A 20,305-nucleotide genomic window follows, 5' to 3' on the forward strand; every position below is an offset into this window, starting at 1 on the left:
CTGAATACACAAGTCCCAAATTCATTTAGTACCACTACAGTCAAAGACATTTTAGAAGATGAAAAAGTAGCTGAATTCCTGTGACTGTTGGGCAGTAGATGAATGTTGTAATTGCTATTATTAGGTAGCAACTTGAAGCTGAGTATTAGTTTATGTTCATCTATACACTTAGTGTTCATATATACACTTAATTTATCTGTCCTGTACTATAGTCCTCATCTCTATTCTCATATTGTTACTTAGTATTTTATTTGTGTTTAAAACTCTAAAGTAGTTACCATTCTAACACCTAGATTATTTTAAATTCACTATTACTGCTTTCTTTACTTGTCAGTGCTCCTTTAACTATACCTTACTTTCCTTAGTTTTCTTTTCCTTTTTTCTGTGGAATCTTTAAGGCAATAATTTTTTCCCCTGACAGTATGTATGGGTGGTAAATCTTTTTGTCTGGTTATCAGTGTTTTATCTTTACTCTTGAATTACTGTATAGCTAGGTAATTTAGACGAATAGTTATTTCCTTATTATTTGACATTATCCCAGTACCTTCTACCCTACTGTTGATGAGATTTTTGGCCTTTAGTCTTTGCCTGAAGTTTCTCTCCTATGTTTCTGGATCCTCTGAAGATTGATATTTTCAACAGTTCTGGAAAATATTCCTTATCTCTTTGAATATTGCTGTTCTTCTCCTTGAAATCATATTGGACATATGTTGCAATAACATGTTTCATGTCTTTGTGCTACTTTTTTGAATAATTTCTTCTTTTTTACCCATGTGTTTTCTATTTCTCCTGTAAGCTGTGTTGAATTGTCTATTTTACCCATCCATTGAGGTTTTTTTGTTTTGTTTTGTGTTTTTTTTGGGTCCAGTCGTTGGGCCTGAACTCTGGGCTTGGCGCTGTCCCTCAGCTCTTCAGCTGAAGGCTAGCATTCTACCACCGCCACTTCTGGCTTTTTTCTTTTTGCTTATGTGGTGCTGAGGAATCAAACTCAGGGCCTCAGGCATGCAAGGCAAGTGCTCTACCACTGAGCCACCTTCCTAGCCCTCCATTGAGTTTTTATCTTAGCATAGTTATAGTGTTTAACATTAGTTTAATAGATTTCAGAATTCTTTTTCAAAAATTCTAGGTAGATTCCCCTACCTGTCCCAAATACACACTTCAGGACTTTATATTTATATTGTCTTCTTACAGTTTTATAATTTGTACAGCTATAGGTAGAGTAAGTGATAGTAAAGAATAAATATTCTGAGCCAGGTGATGGTGGCTCACAGCTGTAATCCTACCTACTCAGGAGGCTGAGATCTGAGGATCTCGATTCAAAGCCAACACAGACAGGAAAGTCTGTGAGACCCTTATCTCCAGTTGACTATAAAGAAACCAGAAGTAGTGCTGTGGCTCAAGTGGTAGAGAACTAGGCCTTGAGCTGAAGAGCACAGCGTTCTAACTCCACGACCGACCAAAAGAAAAAATAAATGTCTGGCCAAAGTCATTAAAGATTGGGTATTAATTCTTCATTGGTAGTGGTATGATGTGATAAAAGCTATGCTTTAGGTACATTTATAGCAGCGGAGTGATTCTTAGAATATAACTAATGTTTAAGCTTATAACAATTTTCAGGAAGCAGATGAAATGACTGAATATCCCTATGGAATAGCTTTTAAGATCATATTATAGTGGATACCACTTTCTCAGTAAGTGGTTACTTCAATAAGTTCTTGGAAGTTTTTTCTTTTAGTAAGAATACTAAATAATTTCCCCTTAAATTTTTTTAGAGTATTACCCTGAGCTGACATTTTACAATTAGAAACAGCATTTTATCAAATAGGTTATTCTAAATTCTGTTTGTGTTTTGTTTTTTTTTCCACTCCTTTTCTCCCTTCTCTGTCTTCCATCTCTTTCTTTTTTTTTTTGTCTGGTCGTGGGGCCTAAACTCTGGGCCTGGCCACTGTCCCTCAGCTCTTCAGCTCAAGGCTGAGTGCTCTACCACTTGAGCCACAGCGCCACTTCCGGCTTTTTTTTTCTGCTTATGTGGTGCTGAGGAATCCAAACCAGGGCCTCGGAGATGCAAGGCAAGCGCTCTACCACTGAGCCACCTTCCCAGCCCTCCCATCTCTTTCTAACCTGTAACATTGGAGGTAGGGTCCCATACCTTGTGCTGAGTTGAGATATACTCCTAGACTGAGTATCCTTTTCAATAAATGTTTTAATTTGTCAGTTGGGAAACTCTTCAGTGTCATAAACAAATCTTTTTTTCTGCTTTAAAGATTTAGTTACCTAAAAAATTGTGTATAGCCACTTGGAATCAACTATTTTCTCTCCATCTAAACCTAAAGAGTCTTCCAAATTTTGTGTTAACACCTTATTCCTTTTTTTGGGGGGGAGGGGTTGTAAAGTGGTCTAGGGATTGAACCTAGGGCCTTGAATACTAGTTTGTTCTTTTTCATGCTTATTTTTTATATTTAGGTTATAGAACTGCTTTTCTTTTCTTTTTTGTCAGTTGTGGGGGTTGAATTCAGGGCCTGGATGCTGTCCTGGAGCTTTTTCACTCAAGGCTAGTGGTTTACCGCTTTGGGCCACAGTTCCACTTCTGGTTTTCTGGTAGTTAATTGGAGCTAAGAGTTTCACGAAGTTGCCTGCCTGGGTTGGCTTTGAACTGTGATCCTCAGAACTTAGCCTCCCGAGCAGTTAGGATTCCAAGTGTGAGCCAACAGCTCCTTGTAGGTTATAGAACTTCTGTAAATATTTTTAAAACTTTCTGACTCTTCTTTGGAAGCTTTTAAAAAAAAATTTGGTTTTTCTTTTTCATCTAGGTGACAAAACACGACCACCTTCCTCAAGCCCTTCCAGTATTATTCGTCGTACTTCTTCCTTGGATACACTTGCAGCTCCGTACCTTGCTGGGCACTGGCCTCGTGACAGTCATGGGCAAGCTGCACCTTGCATGAGGGACAAAGCTACACAGGTAGGTTTCTTACGACTATTCTTTTTTTTTTTTTTGTCGGTTGTAGGGCTTGAACTCTGGGCCTGGGCGCTGTCCCTCAGCTCTTCAGTACAAGACTTGTTCTCTACCACTTGAGCCACAGTACCACTTGCGGTTTTCTGAGTGGTTTATTGGAGATAAGAGTCTCACAGACTTGCCTGCCTGGTCTGGCTTTGAACTGTGATCCTTAGATCTCAGCTTCCTGAGTAGCTAGGATTACAGGCATGACCCACCAGTACCCAGCTCATGACTCTTATTCTTAATGTTTTACTCTGAAGCCATTTCTCCTTAGTATTCTACTCTGTGTTCAAAATCTTGGAACATGGGACTGGGAGGGTAGCTCAGTGGTAGAGCGCTTGCCTTGCATGCATGAGGCCCTGGGTTTGATTCCTCAGCACCACAAAAAAGGAAAAAGCCGGAAGTGGTGGTGTGGCTCAAGTGGTAGAGCGCTAGCCTTGAGCTGAAGAGCTGAGTGACAGCACTCTGGCCCAGAGTTCAGGCCCCATGACCGGACCCAAAGAAAACAAAAACAAAATCTTGAAACACTAATGTATATTAGGATTTTCTGAGAAGCTTGCTCCTGTAGTGGATACTCTATAGTGAGTCTTGGTCAGGCTTTAATTCTCAAGATAATTCTGATTTGTGCAGATTGTTGGTAGACATACTTCTTTTTAAAAACTTATTCTTTATAAGCTAGTTTAGAGCATCACAATTTGGAGAGAGAGTGTTACTGCAGTTTGAAGTCAGAGCCTTGTATTTGCCAGGTGGGTACTCTACCACTTAAACTGTATCTCCAGGCCTTTTTGCTTTTGCTAATTTTTAAATAGAGTCTTACTTTTTGCCTGGATCAGCCAAGACCATGATCCAATCCTCTTATTTACCCTTTTCACATAGCTAGGATAACATGCACATCCTCATGTGCCCAACTTTTTATTGGTTAAAGTGAGGCCTAGGCTGGCCTTGAACTGCCTCCCAATCTCTGCCTCCCAAGCACCTAGGATTATAGGCATGAGTCACTATACCTAGCTTATCACGCTATTTTTTTTTTAATCTAGAATTTGGACTTAAACATTTGAAACAGTAAGGATTCATTACCATATAAGTTTACACTTTCATGCCAAAAATCTTCATTTATTGGGAGACTATATAATACTGCTGACAGATTTTATAAATGTAAGTATCTCAGTGAAAGAACTCTGGAAATGAAGTTGATGTTTTTATATTTATGAAACTTTTTAATCAAAAGGATTTTAAGCCAGACAGCTGTAATCCCAGCTATTCAGGAGGCAGAAATTTGAATTATCACAGTTTAAAGCCAGCCTGGACAGAATAGTCAGTGAGGTTTCCATCTCCTTAAGTGTAAAGGAGTAAGCCGGGTGCTGGTGGCTCATGCCTGTAATCCTAGCTACTCAGGAGGCTGAGATCTGAGCATCGAGGTTCACTGGGGCAGGAAAGTCTGTGAGATTCTTATCTCCAATAAACCACTAGAAAACCAGAAGTGGCGCTGTGGCTCAAGTGGTAGAGTGCTCGTCTTGAACTGAAGAGCTGAGGGACAGCACCCAGGCCCAAAGTTCAAGCCCCATGCCCACCAAAAAAAAAAAAAAGAGTAAAGGAGTAACAGTATATTTTAGAGCTATTTATTGTTTTGATTGAGGTATACATTTCTGCAATACAGAATTAAAGAGGTACAGAAGGTTCTGGTAAAGAATCTTCTTTGAGATAGCTACTGATGGTCCACTTTATTTTTCCAAAGATAATTTATTTACATTTTTTTCTAGCAGTCAGTTGCTAAATACACTATACTAAGCCTTGAGGTTTTTCATATAACAGTATATCTGGAAGTTATTTTATATCCGTACAGTTGTAAATTTTCTTACTTATTTTTTAAAGCTGTATAGTATTCTGTTGTAAAAGTATACTATAATTTATGCCAAGCCTGAATCCAATTTATGTACGTTATCCAGTGAACAGTGCTGGACAAAATAATACAAATATGTCATTTTGCATAAAAAGACTATGTTTTGTCCATCTGCAAGAAAAATTATCAAGAAGGGTTGCAATGTCAAACAGTAACTTTGACACTAGTTGCCAAATCTCCCTCTATAAAGGCTGTACACTCACACAGCAATGTAGGAGAGTTTAATTATTATTAAAAGAATTTATATTATCAGTCTTGTTAATGTTTAACTTGTTTTACTCTTATTTTTTTTTTTTGGGTCCGGTCGTGGGGCCTGAACTCTGGGCCTGGGCGCTATCCCTCAGCTTTTCAGCTCAAGGCTAGCGCTCTACCACTTGAGCCACAGCGCCACTTCCGGCTTTTTTCTTTTTGCTTATGTGGTGCTGGGGAATTGAACCCAGGGTCTCATGCATGCAAGGCAAGTGCTCTACCACTGAGCCACCTTCCCAGCCCCATAACTTGTTTTACTTTTGTTATTGATGAGGGTGAACATACTTATTATGTGCTAAAAATTCATTTATTTTTGTTTCTGTTATACTATCCCATTCTGGGTTTGGTGTAGCTACTAAAGACATTTTGAGGCTCTTTAGATATACTTAAAGCAACAGTAGACAGGTGTAGAGATTAAGATTATGAGCTCTGGAGTCAGTTTCTTTCTTGGCTTTCATAATTCCTAGGCTTGAGACAACTGGCAATTTTATCCAACCTCTCCACTCTCATTGTTTTCTTCTTGGTAAAACTTGTAGAACTTAATGTGTTGGATTAGATAATAACTCAGATGGAAGTGGCTCTATGCCTCAGAGCTAACCTTCAGTGAAAGAGCTCAGGTACAGTGCCCTGGCTTTGAATTCAAGCCCCACGACCAACCCAGAAAGAAAAAAACGCTAATACCTAAGAAAACAGAACAGAATAAGAACATTGAACAACTAATGTTCTTGTTACTCTCAAACATCTCTGTAGTTTATTTTTGTCACTAAATGCTATATAGATTTGTGAAAATAATTTTTATTAGTAATAGAATTGAAAGAAATATACTAATATATTAATTATATTTAACTGGTGTTAGGAGAAATTTGAGTAATTTGTGATATTTTAAATCTGTGTTGGTATCTAGTTTTTCTGTAATGGAAATGTCTTTTATAGGGAAAATATGTAGCATTCATTGTTACTGAGTTTTGTTGTTGTTGTTGGTCATGGGGCTTGAACTCAGGGCCTGGGCTCTGTCCCTGAGCTCTTTTGCTCAAGGCTAGAGGTCTACTGCTTTAAGCTACAGAGCCACTTCAGTCTTCCTGTGGTTAATTGGAGATAAGAATCTGGCTAGGCTGGCCATGATCCTCAGATTTTAGCCTCTTGAGTATCTAGGATTACAGGCCTGAGGCACCAATGCCTGGCTGTGTTTAAATATTTTCTGTTAAAATACCTTCCCTCTTTTTTCCATTATAGACAGAGAGTGCATGGGCTGAAGAATACTTGGAAAAGAAGAAAGGCTCTCACAAGCGCTCAGCATCCTGGGGCAGTACGGATCAACTTAAAGAGGTCAGGAAAAATGTTGCTTGGAAGTAGAAATTTGACCTTTTATTTAGTTAGTTATTAGTTCATTAAAGTTGTGGTTTTCAACAATTTGTATTTTCTTCTTTAAACTTGAGAAACCTAGAGAAAAAGTTACTTTTTTGATTTGATAGAAGTTACTTTGTTGATTTTGAATAAGGCAATGTACTTGATTATGTAGGTTTTTCAGAAAAAAAGGATAGTCTATACCTATCAATACAATGTAAATATTGTATTTTTTTAAACTATAGTGGTAAAATAAACTCACTTTTTTTTGCATATGATAGTGTTACTGAAATTTGGTAACAGTTTAGCCAGGTTGGTTATGGCTTTATGCCAGTATTACCATTTTCTGTGCCTGTAGTGATATTCACCTTTTACACATGCAGATACAGAATTTAGTCAAGGTAAAATAATGGGATGGTCATTAGGATTGTATTTGTTATTTAAAGATTATAGATGTGAATGTATATCATGGCTTGACTTTAAGATACTTAGTTTTTAAAGTTGTTGAAAGTTCTATGTTCAATAAAGAAATGAAAGTTGAAATAAAAATTGACTTATCATAAAGGCAGTAAGAGAATAATTACTGTTATTTTTGAATTCTTCCTGAGAGCTGTAATTTATTCTAAGTGCTTTTAAAACTTCATTTGTTTAGTACTTAGGGATCTTGAAGACAAAGAACAATGTTGGGATATAGTTTTGTTTCTCTTTAAAAGGAAGGTATTTGTTCACTTGTAGGTATAAACATTATGTACAATGAATTGGATTTTGTGATACAGTTTAAAATTTATTAAGGCTGATTTTTATTTTTACTAAGCAAGTATATATTATATATACATATATATATATATATATTTTTTTTTTTTTTTAGTGGAAAACACTCCAGTGTACTTGTTTTTTCCTTTTTTTAGATTGCAAAATTACGCCAGCAGTTGCAGAGAAGTAAGCACAGCAGTCGTCATCATCGAGATAAAGAAAGACAGTCTCCATTCCATGGCAACCATTCAGCTATTAACCAGTGTCAGGTAGGTGTTGAGTTACTACAAAAATACAGAAAAATAATTTGATTTTTTTTTTTTAGCCAGTTGATTAGTAGGTAATTGTTTATAACTAAAACATCCAAAAGTACATTTAAACTCCATCCCCAATAAACCAGCAAAAAGCCAGGAGGAGAAATGTGGTTCAAGTGATAGCATAACAGTCTTGAACAAAAAACAAAAGAAGCACTTGAGGTCATTAGTTCAAGCTGTAATACTAGCATAAAACAAAACAAAATAAAAGCTGAATCACAGCCTTCCTAAAACATACATACATAGTTGGCAAAATAGTATTTTCTTTTAGTGACCGTAAATAGGACTTCCAGGAGACATACCTAATCATATATTTTTGTTTGTATTATGTGTGTGTGCTTATCCTGGGGCTTGAACTCAGGGCCTGGGTGCTGTCCCTGAGCCTACCACTTGAGCCACAGATCTACTTCCAGCTTTTTGATGGTTAATTGGAGATAAGAATCTCACAGACTTTCTTGCCCTGAACTAGCATTGAACCTGATCCTGTGATCTCAGCCTCTTGAGTAGCAAGGATTACAGGTGTGAGCCTCTAAGGCCCAACTAATCATATGTTCTAAACCATATTTTGACCTTTGATTAGATTAATACATTGTTGGAGGCAGGAGAATTTAGAGACATAAGCATTGGCTGTGGACTACACTTGATAATTAAATTAAATTTCTTTTTTTGGGGAGAGGGGTCCGGTTGGGGGGGCCTGAACTCTGGGCTTGGGTGCTGTCCCTCAGCTCTTCAGCTAAAGGCTAGCACTCTACCACTTGAGCCACAGCGCTACTTCTGGCTTTTTGTTTTCTGCTTATGTGGTGCTGAGGAATTGAACCCAGGGCCTCATGCATGCAAGGCAAGCGCTCTACCACTGAGCTACCTTCCCAGCCCAAATTTCAGTTTTTGAAAGTAAGGTTTTATTAAAGTATAGCCACTCATTCTTGTTTTGGTCAGTTGTGGGGCTTGAACTCTGGGCTTCGGCACTGTCCCTGAGCTCTTCAGCTCAAAGCTGTGCTCTACCACTTGGAGCCACAGTGCCACTTCTGTTTTTCTGGTAGTTAATTGGAGATAAGAGTCTCAGGGACTTTCCTGCCTAGGCTAGCTTTGAACCACAGTCGTCAGATCTCAGCCTTCTGAGTAGGTAGGATTGCAGGAATGAGCCACCAACCCCTCTTACTCTTTATTTTTATCTTTGGCTCCTTTCCTGGTGCAATGATATTGTTGAATAGTTGTGATAGGGATGATGGTTGAATAGTTGTGATAGTTGTGATATCGCTGGTGGCTGGTGGCCCAGGCCTGCAATCCTAGCTACTCAGGAAGCTGAGATCTGAGGATCAGGATTTGAAGCTTGCCTGTGCAGAAAACTCTTGAGACTCTTATCTCCAATAAACTACTCAAAAGTGCCAGAAGTGGCACTGTGGCTCAAGTGGTAAAGTGCTCCGTGAGCAAAAGAATCTCAGGGACAGCTCCCACACTCAGAGTTCAAGTCTCAGGACTGGCCAAAATTTTTTTTAAAAAATTAAAATATATATATATACATTTGTGATAGAGACTCAGTTTTGTCCTATCTTACTGATTCTTGAAACAGTAAGAATTTATACTGATTTATAGTTTGATTGTAGTCTCTTATAGTTAGTTCCATATTACAGGATATTGAATTCCGGGTCTGGGGAGCTATCCTTGAACTTTTTTTCCTCAAGACTCATGCTCTACTGTGCTTGAATCATAGCTTCACTTCATCTTTTTTGGTGCTTAAGTGGAGGAAGATAAGAGTCTCTCAGACTTTCCTTCCTGAGCTACTTTGAATCAGATCTCAGATTTTCTGAGTAGCTAAGAATTACGGGAATAAGCCACTGGCATCCAGCATATATATTTTAGATATTTTAATCTAAAAAATGGATTAGACACTAAATACATTTTAAAATGGCTTTATATGTACAGAAATTAAAATTCCAAACAAAATTAAACTTAACAAAAAAGAGAAGTTTGCACGGACTAATAATGATAAAAATTGGAATATTAATTTAAAAAACAATAAAACCACCTGTTCACCCTCAAGGGTAGAGACCCAGATATAGATAGATAAATAGATATAGATATATAATTTTATTTTATTTGGTCAGTCATAGGGCTTGAATTCTGGGCCTGGGTGCTGTCCCTCAGCTCTTCAGCTCAAGGCAAGTGCTCTACTGCTTGAGCTACAGCACCACTTTCGGTATTCCACTATTCTGGTGGTTAGTTGGAGATTAGAGTCTCATGGATCTTCTTGTCTGGGCTGACTTCGAACCACAGTCCTCAGATCTCAGCCTCTTGAGTAGCTAGATAACAAACATGAGCCACTGGTACCCGGTTGAGACCCAGATATTTTTACAGGTGACTCTCCCATCTTCTCCCTCTAATTTATCCATAAATAATTTACATTTATTTATAAAAAAAAATACTCCCTTTGATCCCAGTCCATATTTTTACTTCAAGTACAGTTAGGGTTAAGATTGAACTTGGTGTGGTGAGTTGTAAGGTTTAAGCTTCTGAAGTGTGTGTGTTTTCTGTACTAGGGATTGAATTTAAGGCCTGAAGCTTATTAGGCAGGTACTCTGCCATCTAAGCCTCTTGTTTTGAGATAGGGTCTTGTGTTTTTTGCCCAGAGTGGCCTGGACTGTGACCTATTTATACTTCCTTTGTAGCTTGGGGACAGGCCTGTATCACCAGTACCCCAGCTTTTTTGGTTAAGATGGGAATCTCAAGAACATTTTTCTCTTGGACTTTCTTTGAACCAGAATCCTCCTGATTTCTGCCTCTTGAACAGCTAGGATTATAGGCGCCAGCCACTACTCCCAGCTTGAAGTGATTTAAAATTTTTTTCTTCATTAGCATCAGCAATTAGGCAACTATTGTGATGCTCTCGCATGCCTGTAATCCCAGCCTTTAGGAAATTGTGGCATGAGAAGGGATAACTCAGGAGCAGCCTGGGCTACATAATGAGCACTAGTTGCTTGTGCTTGTAAATGTAGATATTCAGGAGGCTGAGATCTTGATCATGATTCAAAGGCAACTCAGGCAGGAAAATTCATAAGATTTATCTCCAGTTAACTACCAAAAAGCTGAAAGTAGAGCTATGGCTCAAATAGTAGAACATCAATCAGTCTTGAGAGAGAAAAAAAGACCATGCCTAGGGCCAAGTTCAACACATGTGTGTACACACACACACACACAATCAGAATTAATCATTCAGCCAGTGTCTCATGCCTATAATCCTAGCTACTCAGGAGGCTGAGATCTGAGTATCACAGTTCAAAGCCAGCCAGGACAGGAAAGTCTATGAGACTCTCTTATCTGCAGTTAACTACCAGAAAACTGGAAGTGGAACTGTGGTTCAAAATTGTAGAGCCTTGAGCAGAATGAAGCTTGGGGACAGTGTCCAGGCCCAGAGTTCAAGCCCCAGGACTGGCAAAGAAAAAAGAAAAAAAGAAAAATCGGCAGTTGCAAAGTAGTAAAAATATCCAAAATTTTATCTTTTCCCCCCCTTCAACCCTGCTGGTAAGGATTGAACCCAGGCCTTGAGAATGCTAGGCAAATTTTCTGTCATTGAGCTGCACTCACAATTTTTTCCCTTCAAAGTTTACTCAATGGAAATTGGTGAAATTTGCATGAAATTCATACTTACTTAAAAAAAATATCCCTTTGCAGAGAAGTTAAATAGAAGAAGATAAAGATGAATTTTTATCAGATTTGAATTTTGTACACTTGATGCATGAAGCATCTTGACTGCTTGATTTGTTTTTTGTTTAGTAACAGCCAACCATAAATTAGGCAAATATACATCATGACAATTAGCTCAGTGGTATTTATGTTCAACTGAAACTATCAGGGTGTAAACATGAAAATCGTATATTTAGTTATTGGCCTGGCTTTGTTTAAATAGATTGTCTTTTTAGTTAAAGTACCACAAATGATGCAAATGTATTGTTGAAGCCACTCATGGGTGAGCACATTTATTGAATACCTACTCTGTGGCTGATTACTATACTTCTTATTAGGGAAGTTTTCAAGGAAATATTTTTCATGTCCCAAACAAATCCAATATTAGAGACATATAAGTAAATAGTTAATCATGATACTGTGTAATGATAAGAATGGTTCAGAGTACAATTCCACAGTATTTACTCTTAAACCGATGATGGGGCCACCTAGAAAAACTTCTCAGATAGCGGGGCGCTGGTGGCTCACGCCTGTAATCCTAGCTACTCAGGAGGCTGAGATCTGAGGATCGCGGTTCAAAGCCAGCCTGGGCAGGAGAGACCGTGAGACTCCTATCTCCAATAAACCACCAGAAAACCGGAAGTGGTGCTGTAGCTCAAGTGGTAGAGCACTCGCCTTGAGCTGAAGAGCTGAGGGACAGCGCCCAGGCCCAGAGTTCAAGCCCCACGACTGACAAAAAAAAAAAAGAAGAAAAACTTCTCAGAGAAAATGCTGTCTACTTGATCCCTGAAATATAAGAGTCAACTAGTCGTCTAGAGGTGAATGAAATCATGGCCTCCATTGTGGGTAGTAATAAATGACTTGGTTAGAGAAGTAAATACCATGCAAATACATTGGAACTTCATCCTGAGATACCAGAAAACTATTTCTGAAATTGGCACAGGGTCTGAGACACATTTTATAATAGTCATTATGAGTTCAGAGTAATTAGAAGAGGACAAGTTTAGAATTAGTAATCCAAGTAAGAAATAATAATAACCTCAAGTTAAGCAGAAGCTTGAAAGATAAACGTGATATTTTACAAGGTAATAATTGCCAAGTTGAACTCCATTCAAAGTGAACTCTGTTGTACTACTTCAGCTGATGAAGGTAGTACTAAAGTTGAGAGGCAAGCACTCTATTTAACACTTATGAGTATTACTGGCATTTTAGTACTATATTTAAGGTTTGCATTGTTATTTCCATTTTACATACTAGAAAACTGAGAAGGACTTTTTTTCAGTCATACAAAACAGAGCTAGGATACTAGCCTGCATTCTGACCTCAGGTTTTGAGACTTTACACTTTATGATAGCTGATGGTTGATCAGATATTGGAATGGTGGAAAGATAAGACTAAAGGATGAGGCCAGTCCTAGTTTTTGAAATATGATTCTTAAAATACATCTACCTTCATACTATATAAAAGGGCAACTCAAAGTGGATCAATGACCTAAATGTAAGATCTTAGACTAAGCTGGGCACCACTGGTTCTTGCCTGTAATCCTAGCTACTAAGAAGCTGAGATCTGAGAATCCCAGTTTGAAACCATTCTAAGCAGACTTTTATCTTCAATTTTATCTTTTATCTAAGAGGCTTTTATCTTCAATTAACTAGCAAAAAGCTGGAAATGGAGGTGTGCCACAAGTGGTAGAGTACTAGCCTGGATTGGAAAAAGATAAAAGCAAGAGCATGTGGCTCTGTGTTCAAACTTGACTGCTGGAAATAAATAAATAAGTAAATAAAAGTGACATTGGTATAGGAAGTGGTTTCATAGATTTTATATCAAAAACCGAAGAAAGAAAGTGTGATGGTTCATGTCTTAATCGTAGCTACTGTGAGGTAGAGACCTGAGGATCATATTTTGGATTCAGCACAGCCAAAACTTAGTAAGACCCCCTGCTCATCACAAAAATTGGATGTGGGGTCCATTTCTCTTATCCTAGCTTTGTGGCAGGTGCATGGTGGAGGCTAGTGTGGGTATAAATTTGAAACTCTCTAAAGTAAAACAGACTTGGGACATTGCTCAAGTTTTAGAGTGCCTGCCTAGAAAGAACAAGGCCCTGAGTTCACTCCAGTATCATCAAAACAGAACAATAAAAACCAAAAGAAAACAATAGTAGATAGTTGGACTTCAAGATTGTTTTTACTAGAAAACTCATAACAATTAAAAGACAGTGTTGTTCTTATGATAGTCTGATAGTTTACAGCAACTACTTAAAAATTAAAAGGTCACAGAGAAGAATTCTCATTAATTTTTTTGCATGGCTCTTTCCCTGGAAATTCAAGGGGAGCAGTTGGTTAGGAAAAATAAACATGGTCAAAGTTCCAAAAATGACAAAGCCTTCAGATGCTTAAAAGGTTATATTTTGTAATAGAGTTTTTTGTTGCTGTTTTTTGTTTTTGTTTTTGTTAGTCAGTCATGGGGCTTAACTTGAGGCCTGGGTGCTGACCCTGAGCTCTTTTGCTCAAGGCTAATACTTTACTCCTTTAAGCCACAGTACCACTTTTGGTTTTCTGCTGGTTAATTGGAGATAACAGTCTCAGACTTTTCTGCTCAGGCCATGATCCTCAGATCTCAACCTCCTGAGTAGCTAGGATTACAGGCATGAGCCACCAGTGCTCAGCTTTTGTAATAGTTTTTTTAAAGTTTCTTTAGAAAATAACACATTTCAGAATTGTTTGACTGAAGACTAGTATCAGATATTCATAACAGAAAAGCTGGGAGATCATCTCAGCCACATAAACTAATTTTGAGGTGAGAATTTTAAAATCAGGCAGATGTTTTCTAGCTGTTGCTACAACCTCAGGAAAAAAAGCTTATCCATAGAATTGTCTTATTTCTTTGTCTGGGCTGAGAACACTGTAAGTGTGAGGGCTAAAAGGATTTGAGCGCAAGAGTCAGTGAAATAGAAGAGAAAAAAACCTATTTTCTCTGAGAAGTGAGAGGTGAATTGTACCTTAGAATAAAAACTGTAACTTTGCACTAGACTCTTTGTCAGTCCAGGACGTGATTGCTATTTTTTTTTTAAGGTTTGGCCATTTAGAAATCAAGAGAGTAAGTACTTCTGCTTGTGATGTTTACTACAGAATACAGCTGCAACTTAGTAGAGCTGAAGTAATAGTGATCGCTGAAAGACAAATTAAAAATAGTGACAGGATAGGAAGAATCAAGACCACTGGGAAGTCTGGAATCAGAAGCCCTTAAAATAATAAAGCTGTTTTCCAAGTGTTTTCTGTATTTATTGTTTCTACCATTCTAAACATAAATTTTTACCTCCCTTTGGTTGCATTAGGCTTTCTGGCTTATTTTTCTCATGGAACTCTGTTGAGGAACAGACCTTTTTCCATCCTATTTGTGTATTAAGATCGGTTTCCCCTCCCCTCTTCCCTCCACTTTCTCTCCTCCCCTCCCTTTTCCTCCACTTTCCTTTAAAATTTTTTTTTAATGGTCTTAAAGATTGAACTCAGCCTTGCATTTGCTAGGAAAGAACTCCACAACTTGAACCATGCCCCCAGTCCTTTTGCTTTTAGTTTGCTTTTCATATCTATAGGCTCTCATATTAACTTTGTCCAGCTGGCCTTAAACCTCTGATCTATGTACTTCCACGTCTTGAGTAGCTATGATTGTAGACATGTACTACCACACCCAACCTCTTGAGGTAGATCTTTATCCTTCAAACTTTTTCTGGTTCTTTCTCATACTCCACTAACTGTGCTCCTGTAGGTGTTTTTCCTATCTGTCCTAACTCTGTGTAATACTGCAGTCTTCATTACCATATTTTGAAACAATGTGAAACAGACATGTAAGTTAGAATGTATATCGATTTTGGGAGGTTTACTTTGGTCACCCCTTCTCTTGATTCTTCTGAGAAAAACACAAAACAGTTTTGTTTTTGTAGGCCTTTTTTTTTAAGCAGTGCTGGTAACCAAACCCATTGCCTCGCACATGCTAGGCAAGTATTGACCATTGAGCTACATCCTCAGCCCTTGATTCTTATTTTTTTTTCTTACACAGAATGTAAGATAGATAGATAGATAATTACATGGAAAATGTCAATGAATAATAAATTTTTGAAATGTTGGTCCACCTAACTAGAAATCTTAATGGGTTGGAAACTACTGTGAGGAAAAATAAAAGCTAGGAAAATAGGAGGTACTTGTTCTTGATGTTTCTGAAGGTACAGCTCTAAAGTTTTGTTTTTGTATTTTTTTTTTAGTTGGTCATGGGGCTTGAACTCAGGGCCTGTGCACTATTCCTGAGGCCTTTAGAATGAAGTATGAAAGTCAAAGTTAATGATTTTTCTTCTTTTCAGATATTTTAGAATATAGTTTTACTTATATAAGGAGTGAAATCGGTTTCTGAAAAAAATAACAGTATGTTGAGGGAAGAAATCTTTCCCAGGCAGACTTGGTGTATTATTTTTCTTCGAATCATTGCTAGTTAAATAAATTATAGTTTCTTCACTTACCTACAATGATGTGTCAGCCTTAAAGAAATAGGCTTATTTGCTTTTTTCCTTTCTTTTTTCTTTTGTCCTTCTTTTCGTTTAAACAATTAAACATAAATAATTGCTACTATGTAGATTATATCTGAAAAAAAAAATTCTTACCAAATTGTGTAGGCTATAAGTTCTTTTAGCTCCTTGAGATGCAGTGGATAAATCAGCAAAGCAGATATGTGTGGTTAAGTTACAACAATAGCAGATTCCTGTGTATGTGCCTTTCTCAACATGACAGCCAGAATGCACTTAAGCTTTCTGTACTATGAGAAGCTTACTAATGTACTTCCTCCATTCCCCTATACTGGGGTTTGTATTCCAGGCTTCATGCTTGTTAGGCAGTCTACTGCTACAGCACTCTACTGCTGAGCCTCGCTTCCTGGCACTTGGATTGAAGTCATCCTGTTTTAGGCTTTTTGTCTTAGCTGGGCTGACAGGCACATTCCATCATGCATAGCCTCTTCCACTGACATAAAGTCTTGCAGACTCTTTTGCCCAAGCTTGCTTGACATTAATATATCTTTATGGTCCTAAAATCCAAGGTCAGCAGTTTATAAAAGTCTTAGTATATTATTTTTCCCTTATATTTTGTTAGGTGATAAATTCATATCTGAAATTAGCCTGAAAATACCATCTGATGCAAGCTATTTTTGTTGTGTGACAATTATAAGAGGAAATTAGGTTTAGAACTGAGTACTGTTGGCTGGGAAGGTGGCTCAGTGGTAGAGCGCTTGCCTTGCATGCATGGGGCCCTGGATTTGATTCCTCAGCACCACATAAGCAAAAAGAAAAAAAGCCAGAAGTGGCGCTGTGACTCAAGTGGTAGAGCGCTAGCCTTGAGCTGAAGAGCTGAGGGACAGCGCCCAGGCCCAGAGTTCAGGCCCTACGATCGGACCCCCCCAAAAAAAAATAAATAAGAGAACTGAGTACTGACAATGGGAAAAAATAAAAATTCTATTTGTAGTATATGTACTGATAAACTACTGAGAACTTCTCATTCTACTCCACTTCCCTGTCGCCTCATTATTTTCTGACAGAGGAAGGGTCTAGCCACAGGTGAGATGATATATTTTTTATTCCTTCTACTCAGAAAGATTTTTCTTTTTCCATGACTTATCAGAAACTAAAATTGAGTGTTAGCTTCATTATCTCACTACTTTATCCTTGAAATAGCAATACTATATCTGAAGGGCTTAATAGCCTTGGTTTGATTACTCTTTATAATTTTACTTCTGATGAAGAGGAAAAGAGATGATGAGAATAGGTGAAAATCCTAATGGTGACCATCCTTGGGGATGTAAAAAACCAATGGGAAGTAGCCAGTCTTAGTGACTCTCTGATATATTACTTCTCTCAAGTAAAAATAGGTAAATATAGCCGGGTGCCTGTGGCTCAAGTCTATAATCCTAGCTGCTCAGGAGACTGAGATCTGAGGACTGTGGTTTGAAGCCAGCTGGGGCAGAAAAGTCCATGAGCCTCTTATATATATCCAATTAACTACAAAAAGCTGGACGTGGTAGAATTTAAATGCTAGATCATTAGCCTTGAGCACAAAAGCCCAGAATTCAAGACAGGCAAAAAAAAAAAAAAAAAAAAAAATTAGATGAAGGAAGTAGCATTTATGGTTTACTTTCCTTTCCTTGTCTCATCTGGTTATTACCAGGTCTGCCATAATGGCCTTGGAAGATATTTGGCTGCTATATCTACATTAAATGTTTCCCATATTAGCCTGTTGCCAGTGGCTTACACTTGTAATCCTAGCTACTCAGAAGGCTGAAATCAGAGGATCATAGTTCTAACCAGTCTGAACAGAAAATCCAAGAGACTCCATCTCCAATCAAGTAGCAAAGTGCTGTACTGGAGACCCCACAATGGTAGATCTCTAGCCAAGTACATTTGAATATCTAAACTGAAGAAAAAAGAATATAGCCTCTGGGAAATTTATTTATTTAAAAATACTCAACAATGCCAGGTGCTGGTAGCTTATGCCTGTAATAATACTACATGGTTTGAAGCCAGCCTGGGCAGGAAAGTTCTGAGACTCCTAACCACCCCTGAACCACTAAAAACCGCAAGGGGCTAGCTAGCCTTGAGCAAAAAGAGCTCAGAGACAGTGCCCAGATCCCAAGTTCAAGCCCCATGACCAACCAAAAGAAAAAAAGTACTCAGCAGTGTTGGAGATACAGTTCAGTGGCAGAGCACTTGTGCCATGCTCCAAGCCTTTTATTGTATTTGTTATTTTTTCAAGTAGAATTTTGCTTTGCCTGGGTCCTGTGCCCAGCTTATTTGTTGATTTGGGGTCTTGCTAAACTTTCGCACAGGCTGGTCTTGAACCTGATCTTCCTCCCAAATGGTTGGATTGTAGGTAGGTATGAGCTGCCATGCTTGCCAAGGCTGTAGGTTTGATCCTCGGGATATTAAGGTGGGGAGAAAAAAAATACTCATGTTCATAGAATTAAGGAATACTTTCTTTAATATGTTATATACAAACATATCCCTTAACTTTAGAGCCAGTGTTATTTCGTAGAGACCTAAGATCATAAATAAGGCATTGATTGTACTAGTGACTCACAATATCAGCCAATGCAGTTAGAAAAAAGAAGTCATTAGAACTGGTAATGCAGAAATAAAAAAACCTCTTTCAGGTAATTAAATGCAATACCTGCAAAAATCTCAGGAGTCAATAAAACTAAGATTTCTATAAGATTATCGCCCGCCTATAACATTTAACTTATAAGCATTGGCATATTTCAAATGGTGACCAGTTAGACAACATAATGATTGAAAGGCTTAATTTATTTTTTTTAATTTTTTTTTTGGTCCAGTCGTGGGGCCTGAACTCTGGGCCTGGGCACTGTCCCTCAGCTCTTCAGCTCAAGGCTAGTGCTGTACCACTTGAGCCACAGCGCCACTTCTGGTTTTTTTTCTTTTTGCTTATGTGGTGCTGGAGAATCGAACCCAGGGCCTCAGGCATGCAAGGCAAGCGCTCTACCACTGAGCCACCTTCCCAGCCCGAAAGGCTTAATTTATAACAGCACAACAAAGATTAAATACTTAAGAATGAAGTTGTAAGAATTTCAACATATGAAAATTAGGTACATTTTAGAAAATATAATGTAAACTTAAAAGTAATTTCCAACGCTTGAGTAGAATGTATTCATTCACTAGTACTTCCAATTTAATTTGCAAACTTAATACCAGGCCAATAAAAATACCTATTTCAACAAACTTTATTATGGCATTAGATAAGTTGGTACTAAAGTCCATATGGAAAGCAAATATTTTAAAAGTGTAACAGTGGGGTAGAACATGGAAGAGGTGACATTGTTTAAGAAGCATTGTACTCATAACCTGAAAATGAACTATACAACTTGTAGGTGGGCATGGGAGGAAAATCTGGGAGAGAGTGAGGGAAGGGATGACATTGTCCATAAAGGAAATACACTCTTTACTTACATTTACTCAACCCCTTTGTACATTACCTTTATAATAATTTTAAAAAGAAGGAAAAAGTTACAGAAATGGAGGGACTAAGCGTAGACAAATGCAGTAGTGGTACTCATTAGATATTTTGAAAATGAACTATGCAACTTGTGGGAAGGGATGGGAGGGAAAAACTGGGAGAGCTAGAGATGACATTGTCCAAAAAGAAATGAACACATGCTGGGTGCTGATGGCTCACACCTGTAATTCTAGCTACTCAGGAGGCTGAGATCTCAGAATCACAGTTGAAGCCAGCCTGGGCAGGAAAGTCTTTGAGACTCTTATCTCCAATTAACTACCAGAAAACCAGAAGTGGCGCTATGGCTCAGTAGTGCATTAGCCTTGAGCAAAAGAGCTCAGGGACAGAGCTTAGGCCCTTAGTTCAAGTCCTACCACTAACCAAAAGAAAAAGATCTTATAGCCTTTCCTGCCTGGGCTGGCTTCAAAACATGATCCTCAAATCTCAGCCTCCCGAGTAGCTAGGATTACAGGTGTGAGCCATCCGCACTTGGCAGCCCCTAGTACTTTTTAAAATTTCACGATCACATCTCTAGTATCTTTCTGTCTCAAATTTTTTATTTACGAGATAGTTTTTAGAGCTACATAGTATTTCATTACATGAGAACATTAAAATATTTTCTGTTGTTAGACAAATGCTCTCCAGTTTTCCACTACTCAAAAAACTTGCTGGTCGAAGGTGGCTCATGCCTGTAATCCTAGCTACTCAGGAGGCTGAGATCTGAGGATTGAGGTTCAAAGCCAGCCTGAGCAGGAAAGTTCATGAGACTCATATCTCCAACTACCACCAGAAAACTCTTAAGTGGTGCTGTGGCTCAAGTGGTAGAGCACTCACCTTGAGCTGAAGAGCTGAGGGACAGCACCCAGGCCCAGAGTTCAAGCCCTAGGACTGATAAAAAAAACAAAACAAAACATACTGTTATGAAGCCAGAGGTGGAGCTATGGCTCAGTGGTAGGGTGCTAGTCTTGAGCAAAAGGAGCTCAGGGACAGTACCCAGGCCCTGATTCCCAGCCCCAGGACTGAC

The 20,305-nt window shown here is 38.3% G+C and overlaps 1 protein-coding gene across 1 annotated transcript in view; it reads left to right on the top strand.

The window, feature by feature from the left end:
- Window positions 1–20,305, top strand: part of Fam117b (family with sequence similarity 117 member B) — a 62,685-nt gene that overhangs the window by 26,494 nt on the left and 15,886 nt on the right. Inside the window, exons 2-4 of the mRNA XM_042666958.1 lie at window positions 2,811–2,962; window positions 6,381–6,473; window positions 7,400–7,513. Coding sequence (XP_042522892.1) covers window positions 2,811–2,962; window positions 6,381–6,473; window positions 7,400–7,513 — 359 coding nt within the window. The remainder of the gene's footprint in view (window positions 1–2,810; window positions 2,963–6,380; window positions 6,474–7,399; window positions 7,514–20,305) is intronic.

This window comes from Dipodomys spectabilis, unplaced genomic scaffold (genome assembly GCF_019054845.1).
Source record: "Dipodomys spectabilis isolate Male_0828 unplaced genomic scaffold, ASM1905484v1 ptg000373l, whole genome shotgun sequence".
Lineage (NCBI taxonomy): Eukaryota > Metazoa > Chordata > Mammalia > Rodentia > Heteromyidae > Dipodomys > Dipodomys spectabilis.